This window comes from Salmo salar, unplaced genomic scaffold (assembly GCF_905237065.1).
Source record: "Salmo salar unplaced genomic scaffold, Ssal_v3.1, whole genome shotgun sequence".
NCBI classification, from domain to species: Eukaryota; Metazoa; Chordata; class Actinopteri; order Salmoniformes; family Salmonidae; genus Salmo; species Salmo salar.
The window spans coordinates 229739-243670 of NW_025550176.1; the positions used below are offsets into that span (position 1 = coordinate 229739).

Genomic DNA, 13932 nt, shown 5'->3' on the forward strand with positions numbered 1-13932 from the left:
TTGAAAAGTTAGAGAATGTGCAGCTGCAAACTCCAGCAGAAAGGAAACCCAAACAGTTGCGCCAACAGAAACACAGCCTCGTTCGAGAAACAATTTCTGGCTCCTACACTTGTGTAGGCCTAGATATGAGGGGATTGGATAGGTGAAAGCAATTGGATAGGTATAGCAAATCAAATTTTATTTGTCACATGCGCCGAATACAACAGGTGTAGACCTTACCTTGAAATGCTTACTTACAGGCCCTTAACCAACAATGCAGTTCAAGAAAGAGTTAAGAAAATATTTACAAAATAAACAAAAAATTAAATGTAACACAATAAAATAACAATGCTATGTACAGGGGTACCAGCACTTGGTCAATGTGCGTGGGGTACAGGTTAGTCGAGGGGGGGTCAATGTAAATAGTCTTGTTGGCCATTTGGTTAATTGTTCAGCAGTCTTATGGCTTGGGGTAGAAGCTGTTAAGGAGCCTTTTGGACCTAGACTTGGCGCTCCGGTACTGCTTGCCGTGTGGTAGCAGAGAGAACAGTCTATGACTTGGGAGACTAGAGTCTTTGACAATGTTTTGGGCCTTCCTCTGACACCGCGTAGTATTTAGGTCCTGGATGGCAGGAAGCTTGGCCCCAGTGATGTAGTGGGCCGTACGTACTACCCTCTGTTGCGCCTTACGGTTGGATGCCGAGCAGTTACCATGCCAGGCGGTGATGCAACCGGTCAGGATGCTCTCAATGGTGCAGCTCTAGGACTTTTTGAGGATAATGGGACCCATGCCAAATATTTTCACTCTCCTGAGGGGAAAAGGTGTTGTCGTGCCCTCTTCACGACTGTCTTGGTGTGGTTGGGCCATGATATTTTGCCGGTGATGTAGACACCAAGGGACTTCAAACTCTCGACCCGCTCCACTACGGCCCTGTCGATGTGAATGGGGGTGTGTTCGGCCATTCTTTTCCTGTAGTCCACGATCAGCTCCTTTTGTCATGATCACGTTGAAGTAGAGGTTGTTATCCTGGCACCACACTGCCAGGTCTCTGATCTCCCTATAGGCTGTCTCATCGTTGTCGGTGATCAGGCCGACCACTGTTGTGTCGTCAACAAACTTAATGATAGTGTTGCAGTCGTGCTTGGTCACGCAGTCGTCGTGGGTGAACAGGGAGTACAGGAGGGACTAAGCACGCACCCCGTGTTGAGGATCAGCGTGGTAGATGTGTTGTTGCCTACCCTTACCACCTGGGGGTGGCCCGTCGGGAAGTCCAGGATCCAGTTGCAGAGGGAGGTGTTTAGTCCCAGGGTCCTCAGCTTAGTGATGAGCTTTGTGGGCACTATGGTGTTGAACGCTGAGCTGTAGTCAATGAACAGCATTCTCACATAGGTGTTCCTTTTGTTCAGGTGGGAAAGGGCAGTGTGGAGTGCGATTGAGATTGCGTCATCTGTGGATCTGTTGGGGTGGTATGCGAATTGGAGTGGATCTAGGGTTTCCAGGATGATGGTGTTGATGTGAGCCATGACAAGACTTTCCAAGCATTTCATGGCTACTGACGTGAGTGCTACAGGGCAGTAGTCATTTAGGAAGGTTACCTTCGCTTTCTTGGACACAGGGATTATGCTGGTCTGCTTGAAACATGCAGGTATTACAGACTTGGTCAGGTAGAGGTTGAAAATGTCAGTGAAAACACTTGCCAGTTGGTCCGCGCATGCTCTGAGTACACATCCTGGTAATCTGTGAATGTTGTCCTGTCTTAAAGATCTTGCTCACATTGGCTACGGAGAGTGTGATCACACAGTCGTCTGGAACAGCTGGTGCTCTCATGCACGCTTCAGTGTTGCTTGCCTCAAAGCGAGCATGTGGTGTACCGCAGGGCAGCTCTCTAGGCCCTCTACTCTTTCTATTTTTACCAATGACCTGCCACTGGCATTAAACAAAGCATGTGTGTCCATGTATGCTGATGATTCAACTGTATGCGCATCAGCAACCACAGCTAATGAAGTCACTGAAACCCTTAAAGAGTTGCAGTATGTTTTGGAATAGGTGGCCAGTAATAAACTGGTCCTGAACATCTCTAAAACTAAAAGCATTGTATTTGGTACAAATAATTCCTTAAGTGCTAGACCTCAGCTGAATCTGGTAATGAATGGTGTGACTGTTGAACCAGTTTAGGAGACTAAATTACTTGCCATTACCTTAGATTGTAAACTGTCATGGTCAAAACATATAGATACAATGGTTGTAAAGATGGGGAGAGGTCTAGCCATAATAAAGATGCTCTGCTTTTTTGACACCACACTTCAAAAAGCAAGTTCTGCAGGCTCTAGTTTTGTCTAATCTCGATTATTGTCCAGTCGTGTGGTCCAGTGCTGCAAGGACAGACCTAGTTAAGCTGCAGCTGGCCCAGAACAGAGCGGCACGTTTTGCTCTTAATTGTATTCAGAGGGCTGATATAAATACTATGCATGCCAGTCTCTCTTGGTTAAGAGTTGAGGAGAGACTGACTGCATCACTTCTTATTTTTATAAGAAACATTAATGTGTTGAAATCCCAAATTGTTCCATAGTCAACTTACACACAGCTCTGACACACACACTTGTCCCACCAGACATTCAACCAGAGGTCTTTTACAGTCCCCAAATCCAGAACAAATTCAAGAAAACATCCGATATTATATAGAGCCCTTGTTGCATGGAACTTCCTTCCTTCTTATATTGCTCAAATAAACAGCAAATCTGGTTTCAAAAAACAGATAAAGCAACACCTTGTGGAACAACGCCTCGCCCCTATTTGACCTAGATAGTTTGTGTGTATGCATTGATATGTAGGCTACGTGTGACTTTCAAAAAATGTATGTACAGTGGGGGAAAAAAGTATATGATCCCCTGCTGATTTTGTACGTTTGCACACTGATAAAGGATCAGTCTATAATTTTAATGGTAGGTTTATTTGAACAGTGAGAGACAGAATAACAACAAAAATATCCAGAAAAACGCATATAAAAAATGTTATAAATTGATTTACATTTTAATGAGGGAAATAAGTATTTGACCCCCTCTCAATCAGAAAGATTTCTGGCTCCCAGGTGTCTTTTATACAGGTAACGAGCTGAGATTAGGAGCACACTCTTAAAGGGAGTGCTCCTAACCGCAGCTTGTTACCTGTAAAAAAGACACCTGTCCACAGAAGCAATCAATCAATCAGATTCCAAACTCTCCACCATGGCCAAGACTAAAGAGCTCTCCAAGGATGTCAGGGACAAGATTGTAGACTTACACAAGCCTGTAATGGGCTACAAGACCATCGCCAAGCAGCTTGGTGAGAAGGTGACAACATTTGGTGCGATTATTCGCAAATGGAAGAAACACAAAAGAACTGTCAATATCCCTCGGCCTGGGGCTCCAACAAGATCTCACCTCGTGGGGTTGCAATGATCATGAGAACGGTGAGGAATCAGCCCAGAACTACACGGGAGGATCTTGTCAGTGATCTCAAGGCAGCTGGGACCATAGTCACCAAGAAAACAATTGGTAACACACTATGCCGTGAAGGACTGAAATCCTGCAGCGCCCGCAAGGTCCCCCTGCTCAAGAATACATATACATGCCCGTCTGAAGTTTGCCAATGAACATCTGAATGATTCAGAGGACAACTGGTGAAAGTGTTGGGGTCAGATGAGACCAAAATGGAGCTCTTTGGCATCAACTCAACTCGCCGTGTTTGGAGGAGGAGGAATGCTGCCTATGACCCCAAGAACACCATCTCCAGTGTCAAACATGGAGGTGGAAACATTATGCTTTGGGGGTGTTTTTCTGCTAAGTGGACAGGACAACTTCACCGCATCAAAGGGATGATGGATGGGGCCCATGTACCATCAAATCTTGGGTGAGAACATCCTTCCCTCAGCAGGGCATTGAAAATGGGTCGTGGATGGGTTTTCCAGCATGACAATGACCCAAAACACACAGCCAAGGCAACAAAGGAGTGGCTCAAGAAGAAGCACATTAAGGTCCTGGAGTGGCCTAGCCCGTCTCCAGACCTTAATCCCATAGAAAATCTGTGGAGGGAGCTGAAGGTTCGAGTTGCCAAACGTCAGCCTCGAAACCTTAATGACTTGGAGAAGATCTGCAAAGAGGAGTGGGACAAAATCCCTCCTGAGATGTGTGCAAACCTGGTGGCCAACTACAAGAAACGTCTGACCTCTGTGATTGCCAACAAGGGTTTTTCCACGAAGTACTAAGTCATGTTTTGCAGAGTGGTCAAATATTTATTTCCCTCTTTAAAATGCAAATAATTTTATAACATTTTTGACATGTGTTTTTCTGGATTTTTTTGTTGTCTCTCACTGTTCAAATAAACCTACCATTAAAATTATAGACTGATCATTTCTTTGTAAGTGGGCAAACATACAAAATCAGCAGGGGATCAAATACTTTCCCCCCCCCACTGTAGTTCTGTCCTTGAGCTGCTGTTTTCTATTGATATTCTATATTATGCCATTCTGTATTATGTTTTGTGTGGACCCCAGGAAGAGTAGCTGCTGCTTTTGCAACAGCTAATGGGGATCCTAATAAAATACAAAATACCAAATAAAAGGCATTTAGCTTGTCTGGTAGGCTCGTGTCACTGGGCAGTTTGTGGCTGGGTTTCCCTTTTGTAGTCCGTAATAGTTTGCAAGCCCTGCTACACCCGGCGAGCGTCAGAGCCGGTGTAGTAGGATTCATTCTTAGTCCTGTATTGACGCTTTGCCTGTTTTTAATAGTTTGTCTGACGGCATAGCGGGATTTCTTATAAGTGTCCCGCTCCTTAAAAGCAGCAGCTCTAGCCTTTAGCTCGTTGCGGATGTTGCCTGTAATCCATGGCTTCTGGTTGGGATATGTACATATGGTCACTGTGAAGACGATGTCGTCGATGCACTTATTGATGAAGCCAGTCACTGAGGTGGTATAGTCCTCAATGTCATTGGATGAATCCCTGAACATATTCCAGTCTGTGCTAGCAAAACAGTCCTGTAGCGTAGCATCCGCATCATCTGACCACTTCCGTATTGATCGAGTCACTGGTAATTCCTGCTTTAGTTTTTGCTTGTAGGCAGGAATCAGTAGGATAGAATTATGGTGAGATTTGCCAAATTGAGGGCGAGCTTTGTATGCATCTCTGTGTGTGGAGTAAAGGTGGTCAAGAATATTTTTTTCCCACTGGTTGCACATGTGACATGCTGGTAGAAATTAGGTGAGGTAAAATGAGGTTAAACGGTTTAAAACGTGCCTGCATTAAAGTCTCTGGCCACTAGGAAGCCTCTTCTGGATGAGCATTTTCTTGTTTGCTTAGACCTTATACAGCTCGTTGAGTGCAGTCTTAGTGCCAGCATCGGTTTGTGTTGGTAAATGGACTGCTACGAAAAATATAGATAAACTCTCTTGGTAAATAGTATGGTCTACAGCTTCTCATGAGGTACTCTACCTCAGGCAAGCAATACCTCAGACTTCCTTAATATTAGACATCGCACACCAGCTGTTATTGACAAATAGACACACACCCCCACCCCTCGTATTAGCAGACGTAGCTGTTCTGTCCTGCCGATGCACGGAAAACCCAGCCAAATGTATATTATCCGTGTCGTCGTTCAGCAACGACTCAGTGAAACATAAGATATTTAGTTTTTAATGTCCCGTTGGTAGGACAGTCTCGAACGGAGATCATCCAGTTTATTTTTCAGTGATTGCACGTTGGCCAAAAGAACCGATCTCCGCCCCCTGTATTTCATTATTTTCTTCATGCGAATGACATGGATTTGGGCCTGGTCTCGGAGAAGCAGTATATCCTTCGCGTCGGACTCATTAAAGAAAATATCTTTGTCCAGTTCGAGGTGAGTAATCGCATTTCTGATGTCCAGAAGCTCTTTTCGGTCATAAGAGACGGTAGCAGCAACATTATGTACAAAATAAGTTACAAACAATGTGAAAATAACACACAAAAATAGCACAATTGGTTAGGAGCCTGTAAAACGGCAGCCATCCCCTCCGGTGCCATTATTATACCTAGGGGGTAGGGGCCAAGTTTTGATTTGGGAAGTGGACTTAGCACTCAGTGATGTGAGGACAGAGAAATGGAAGAAGGATATAAGAGGCAAAAGAGTTTAAGTGCCTTGGAACACATTGACTAAATTGTAAATTACTGTAATATATTTACATTGACTATTGGGACAACTTTATATTAAAGTTGTAATTTTCCAAAGCATGGTGATTCCTTTGTGTAGAGAGAGCCAAGCCTAGATCAGGGTTCTCTGACTCTGGTCCTGAAGAGCTACTGCTAACACCTGATTCAGATAATCAAGGTCTTGATGAACAGACAATTAGTAGAATCAGGGGTGTTAGAGCAGGGATGGACCAAAATCCTGCACATGCAGTGGAGTTTGAGAATACTTTTCTATAGAGTTGCTGAAGCTAGTTGATGTCTCTATCTCACTGTTTTGGCGGTTGGGTGTTTTAGTACATTCAGAGAGATTTTAGGGAGCGAGGAGCTCTGCCTCACATGTAGAGATAGGTGGTGGACTAGATGGATATAACCCGTTTTAGCATGGACATTGCCATTGAGGCAGAAAATATATGTGTAGCCTAGTGCAGACTCTGTAAATTGACGTGGTTTGGTAAATGTTTCACATAGACATGTCGTTATACTTTTTTAGCTCTTGGTTACTTCTGTTTTGTTTACAATTATAAATAAAATGTTGCTTGCACAGAAGACTTGAACATGTCTCTGACTTGCCTCGTTCACGTGCTAGTCCGAACTAGGAAACTCAGTAATGTCCCACTCGATTGTAGTTATACACGTGCCGCGTTCAACCAAATTTCAGAGTTTCCTATGTCCGATTTAGCGTGTGTTTAATTCCAACCATCAACAGGTTATTGTGCGTAACAACAGGTCTGAGATTGAAACTAAGACACAGTGGCAATCTGGTTCTGCGTTTGATGAAGCGCTAACAGACTGACATGCCTATCTAATTAGCTAGATTATCCTATTGATGGTTAGAAAGGTTGGGTTTATTACACATTTAAAATCAACAAATCCAACAGCATGCAAGGCCAAAAACTGCCTGCGAGCCTAAGCTTCAATCATAGCCGTCGAAGGCTGTACATCCATTTTAGAACAGCAAAAGTAAAATTGGGAGGGTTAATTGCTTTTTCACTACATCTAAAAAAAACATGTACATCTAAAGAAAATGTTTTATGTTTAATATCAATAAACTAAAGACAACCAGACAGTAACCATAAAACCCTAATATTCCTGTCACTCATTGATTAATTACTAACAGTCAGCCTCTGGCTGTATCAAACACACACTCATTGGACTATAAAGGCTAAACCTCAAGTTAGATAAACAGATGCTGCAGAAATCTTAAAGTATTTAACGCATGAGATAAACCTTCCTCCCATCTGGACAGGCAGGATCATAGATCACTCTTTCCTGCTGTTCTCACAGCTTGCAGTAGGGGAGTTATTCACCTGTAGAGGGCTTCCACAATTTTAAAGTAAACTGGGTGGGCATTCCTATGGGTTGGGAGCGATCAGACAATGATCAGAGCATTATTAGCCTTAAGCTTTTTTTCAAAACACAAATAAGGAAATGTACTACTTTAAAATTGTTTGAGCAAGATGCTGTGCAGAACCACTGATCTACAAATCGTCCTGCATTCTAAAGAACTACGCAGTAAGAAATCCTCACTACAAGGATTAGCGAAACACCTTGCTCAGTCAGCCAAATGTAAATCGGTCGAGTCAACCAAGCCAAGGGCCTATCAAGCCCCATACAACTGGCGGTCAAACAGGGGAAATGGTTCCAATCCTTTTCCACCATTCATTGTTCCCAAAGGGGATTTTAGAAACGCCTAAAATCAGGGCTGTGTTTCATGTAGGCTTACCCTGGCATGGCGTTTTGATAACCATGTAAATCTCTTTTGGACAAGGTTGACTTTATTCAATGTATTCGGCTCTGATTCAAAATTGCTAATTAACATCAAAGTGGACATAATGCAAGACCATAAATCCCTGCCAAGTCCTGCACCTCTTCTCTAGCTGACACCTTTGCTAACAGGTATTGTGTCAATTTAGAACTTGCACAAGACAGTTCAGAATTGTCAATTTAAAGAAATGTTGCCAATTTATTCATTACAACATTTAGCTAACTTTAGATAGTTAATCCAGAGATGTTTCATTTTGCCTCGATTTGGCAGCCTCGTCCAGATCATCATGGCATTTGTAGTTCTTTATGAAAGCCACATTAGCAGCTAATCAGCATTTCATTTGATGAGGGTAAATACAGGCAAATATATTGAGAAAAGGAATTGTAAGTGTTTCTAAAATCCCATAGAAGAATTAAGGGTAGAAAAACGATTGGAACCATGTCCCTGTTTGACCGCTAGGTTGTAAGGATATGTTTACTGTGGTACTGTACTACCTGCCAACACAGCGGGTGAAAGGGAGGGAGTGACCGAGGGAGAGCAGCTTTGCAGGGAATTAGGATTTACTCTGTATTAGTGTAGAGGAGGGAGGGAGGGAGGGAGGGAGAGCACAGGAGTAAGAGTAGGAGAGAAAGAAACACGCCTGAAAGAGCGGGAGTACGGAATATGTAACATAAAAAGCAAGAAGGAAATAAATGGATTCGTAGCTTGCTGAGCTTATCATAGAGAAAGGGACAGTGAGGAAGAGGGACGAGGTAGAAAGAAAGGAGAAGACGGTGTCTGAAACAGCAACAGACAGATGTTCCAGAAAGCTGGCGAAGAGATACGGATAAGAAAAGGGGGAAAGGAGGAGAGGGAAGTGCAGAGAACATTGTTTGGCTGACAGAAGATTTGAGAAACGACTGCAACAAAAAGGCCGGATGGGAGTCTATACTGACACGCATACACACCCACAACACAGACATGGATAGACTGCGGCCGACCAGTGACTCCGGTCGACTACTGCCAGTGGTACCCAAAGGTGAGTGATTAGTGTTGGTATGCGCGATTGTAGAGTAGAATTGCATTTTCTTTTTAAGTTTGGTGTGTGAAGATGGACACTACGCTGTGTTGGACTGAGCCACACACCTACTTAAACATACTATTGAGCACTGAGCATTACACCACGGATATCGCTTCATTTGTTATGAACAGTAGCATGGCGCCAGTGTGTGCAGCGTGCCACGGGAGAGGAGATACTATGTGACCTGATACAGCTGCTGTTGCTATGGACCTTACACTTCTTTATCAGTACATTATAAACTGGGTGGTTCGAGCCCTGGGGTATGACTAAAGGTTTATTTTTTACTGCTAAATTACGTTGGTAACCAGTGACACCTCGGGGGTTTGTGGTATATGGCCAATATACCACGGCTAAGAGCTGTTCTTTTGCACAACGAAAAGCGGAGTGCCTTGATACAGCCCTTAGCCGTGGTATAATGGCCATATGCCACAACCCTCGTGCCTTATTGCTTAAGTATAGACTGACATGGTCACTTATGTTTACACTACTCAGTAGGGTACGTGTTGTATGTGTCACAGGCGGGGAACTGAACCCGGGTCTCCAATGGGAGAAACCAACGTCTTGACCGTTAAACCAAGAGGTAATTCCCTCCTGGGCTGAAGGTGAAACTGATTTTGAAGTCGGGGGCAGGGGTACCTCATCACCAGGCCATGAGTCCGACTCACGTCTGCTACGTTTGCTTGTGGTGTCTATAGCGCTGTCATGTATATGTGGTACAATGTTATTCATTTCAAATCAGTACTTGAAGTGGGATGAAAACGATGCCAGAGCTCACCATCATTTTACTGTACCAGGGTTCATATTGAAGGGTCTTGACCCCAGGTCTCCCAGCCCATAGCCAAACGTATTAACCAATGCTGTAATATGGTTATAGGGAGATCGTAACAAGCGAACTGGTACAGGAAGTATTCATATTCAATCATCTCTCTCTCTCACCCTCTCAGACCCTCTCACTAATGCATTAGATGCCATTGTGGTCAGCACTGATCTCATCGAGGATGCACTCCGACCTCACCTGGAAACAGTACTTACTGTCATACAGGAAAAACGTGAGTCACACACACACACACACACACTTCTGACCACAGCAAAGAGGACACTACCTGCCAACAAAACCAAAAATTACACAAAAACGTGGCCTTTCCTTCAAGGGAGAACTTTGATTTTGTCTATTCTCCAAAAGTATATTATGTACAGTAGCCAAGCCTTTGTTAAACAGGATGGGAGGGAGGGTTTCCATTAGTTACCACAGCCACAAAGTCAAAATATCGTAGAAATTCATGAACACCAAAATGAGCTTTTTGGTCTTATTTTAGGTTAGGGTTAGCAGTGTGTTTTTTCAGTTTAGGGTTAAGGTTAGGTTTAAAATCACATTTTAAGAAGAGAAATTTGTGGTAACAAGTGAGGAACAAGGGAGAGAAGGAAGGAAGGGGTTGAGAGCGGGAGAGTTGGATGCGTGACCAATTGGACAAACAGCCGCTAAGCCATTTGTGTCTGAGAGAGAGAGAGAGACGGAGGGAGGGAGAAAGAGAGACGAAACGGGAGAGAGAGGCGAAAAAGGTCACAGGGTTGATTAACCTGCCTGGATTAAACTCACACACGCGTAAACAAACCATACACAATGTACATAAACTCAGCAAAAAGAAACGTCCTCTCACTGTCAACTGCGTTTTTTCAGTAAACTTAACATGTGTAAATATTTGTATGAACTTAACAAGATTCAACAACTGAGACATAAACTGAACATGTTCCACCGACATGTGACTAACAGAAATGGAATAATGTGTCCCTGAACAAAGGGGGGTCAAAATCAAAAGTAACAGTCAGTATCTGGTGTGGCCACCAGCTGCATTAAGTACTGCAGTGCATCTCCTGACCGTTCCACAGGTGCATGTTCATTAATTGTTTATGGTTCATTGAACAAGCTTGGGAAACAATGTTTAAACCCTTTACAATGAAGATCTGTGAATTTATTTGGATTTGTATAAATTATCTTTGAAAGACAGGGTCCTGAAAAAGGGACGTTTCTTTTTTTGCTGAGTTTACATGGCACACAAGGTATTCACACAGCATATCATGGTTTACAATTAACGCACCATATTATGAACTAAAAACATTTTTCATTGACTATGAATATGGTATTCTATCAATGACAAACAGGAGAACTCATTCACACCTTCTTAGAGAGAGGAACGGACTACAAACATGGCATTTTATGGACTACAAACACGTTGACTCTGAAAGTCACTGCAGATACATCAGGACTGCAGACAGAAACCGAGATGACTGTGGGTGTTGTGGTTCTGGATGTACCTTACCTAATTAGAAATAAATCGGAGTTCAATTTTTTTTAAATTGACGTTAAAGGTTCAAATGTATTTCTTTATTTTGTTTTTAAGAAATTCTAAAATAGTTTGACAACCCTGTTTTGTTCGCTTTTAAATGATATCAAACTCAACTGTTTATCTTTTTCAGTCAGTGATGAAGACATGTATCATGGTATGGTGGGGTATGCAAAATGGGTCAACTTTGAGCACCTTTATCTTTTGAAGGTTTTGGCATTCAGGTCCAAAATGTCCCTTTCTGACCACTTCTTAAATGGACAAACATTGTATGAAACATTTTGCTTAATCAAAAGTGATGCTGTCAAAAAAGTGATTAAATTCAAATGGATTTCCCCCACACACTACTAGGTCCGTATCGCGCTCGACAGGTTTGTTCATAACATTCATTATACACAATACAATCTTAGACTGAACTTCTTACTGTGTAGCTCTTTCTCTCTATCTCTAGGTTTTGTATCATACACAATGTTTAAAATGTCAGAACAGTACTTTTCTCATAAAAAATGTCATATGCAAGAACGGGTGACACTTGTAATTTCTGCAGTGCCATATAAAACCATGTTTTTGACAATTCGTTAGCCAATTTTACTACACCAGTATTTCATCCTCATTCTGCATAATTTGAACCTGTTGAATGTTAATGTTAAGTGGATGGCCTTGTAAAACATATCATCATGAAGGCCATGAACAGTAACCAGTAATGCCTTATGCTGTTAGAAGGCTCAGATTTTGTGCTTTTTTTATTAGGTATTCATTATTTGTGATTTTATGCATTTTTGCAGTAGTATGCACTTCTATAATCCGCCACAGTTCACGTGTCATAATACCGATTAAAAACACAGAAATGGTTCCAATGGTTTTCCTGCCATTCATTTTTCACATTATGAATAAATAAAAAGTATAATTAATTGTGTTTGGTGTAGGTTTACCTTGGCATGACGTTTTAATAGCCGTGTGTAATTCTCAGACAATGTGAGTTTTATCAATTAATTCGCCTCAATTTACTCTCAAAAATTCGCAATGCTAATTATTGATGAAAGTTACCTTGTCAGAGAGAGATTTGCGTGGTTATCGAAATGTCATGCCATGGTAATCCTGGCATGCCTGAGTTTACATGGCACACAAGGTATTCACACAGTCACGTACACACAGTATTCACATGCATGCCTGGATGGCTTGCAGGTAAATGGAGGGAGAATACAGTAAAGAGTGTATATTGCGCTTGTTAATATGATGCTGTGCATTTAATCTCTGTTTGTGTGTGTGTGGTGTGTAGAGCGTGGGGCTGCGGAACAGGTGGCAGTGAGTGGTGTATTACCTACTCTGGCTCAAGCCCTTAGGAGGAGAGGACCGCTTACTTTAATGACTGCTAAACTGGTGTCAGAACTGGCCAGAGAAAGTAAGTCTCTCTCTCTGCCTCTCTCGCTCTGCCTCTCTCTCTCTCTGCCTCTCTCTCTCCCTGCCTCTCTCTCTCTTTCTTTGCCTCTCTCTCTCTCTCTCTCTCTCTCTCTGTCTCTCTCTCTCTCTGCCTCTCTCTGCCTCTTTCTGCCTCTCTCTCGCTCTGCCTCTCATGGTTGTCATTCACTGCTTCTTTCTCCATCAGCGGTGATCAGGGAGAGGTGTGGTGAGACAGGGGTGTCATCTGCTCTGCTGTCTGTGCTGCTCTCCAGGGATCAGGAGCTACTGATACACGCTGGCCAGCGCTTATCGCTCGTATCTGCTACGAGAGCCGTGAGTCATCGCTAACCACTGACCCCTAACCCTCGACCACAGCCTTATCTCTAACGCTTCAAGTCTAAGCCCTTAACCTACCCTTTCTTACACATATCTCTCTCTCTCTCAGGGTGTCAACAGGAGCAGTTGTTGCGTTTGGGGGGCGGTCCCTAGGCTGGTCGGAATCCTGCTGGGTTTTAAAAGCAACCAGCCTCTGGAGGGTGTGTGTCTTGTGGCCCTGTGTAACCCTAGGTGACATGGGAGAGGGGGGAGGATGGAGGTATATCGTGGGAGAGAGGCGTGTCGCTATGCCCCGAGGAGTCTGTGTTTCGTGGCGTGACTTGTCACTCCTGCGGCTTTGGCTCCATGGTTACAGTCGTCAGACTGACCCAGTGGTCGCCCGGGCAACACACCGTCAGCATCGAGGTGTTATCCCGTTACTCCATCGGGTTCTGGACAATGCATAACAACCACCGGACAGTGCGACGTTCGCCACTCTCTCACCTGGGAACGTGTCCTAGGTTCTACAAAGCCATCAAGTACTCCGTCCAGAACATTCCCAACAGTAGAAGCCTCAAGTCACTGATCTTCCACATCTTCCTTTGAGAGGGGAATGGACTACAAACATGGCAGCATATTATGGACTACAAACATGGCAGCATATCATGGTTTACAAACAACGCACCATATTATGAACTAAAAAACATTTTTCATTGACTATGAATATGGTATTCTATCAATGACAAACAGGAGAACTCATTCACACCTTCTTAGAGAGGAACGGACTACAAACATGGCATTTTATGGACTACAAACACGTTGACTCTGAAAGTCACTGCAGATACATCAGGACTGCAGACAGAAACCG

General features: G+C 43.3%; 1 protein-coding gene across 1 annotated transcript; it reads left to right on the forward strand.

The window, feature by feature from the left end:
- Positions 1 to 8788: 8788 nt before the first annotated feature.
- LOC123739223 (uncharacterized) lies at positions 8789 to 13670 on the forward strand. Its single transcript, XM_045713693.1, has 5 exons — positions 8789 to 8964; positions 9951 to 10055; positions 12628 to 12750; positions 12955 to 13082; positions 13317 to 13670. The coding sequence occupies exons 1-5, from the start codon at positions 8907 to 8909 to the stop codon at positions 13668 to 13670; spliced, it is 768 nt and encodes a 255-aa protein (XP_045569649.1). The 5' UTR covers positions 8789 to 8906.
- The last annotated feature ends 262 nt before the right edge of the window (positions 13671 to 13932 follow it).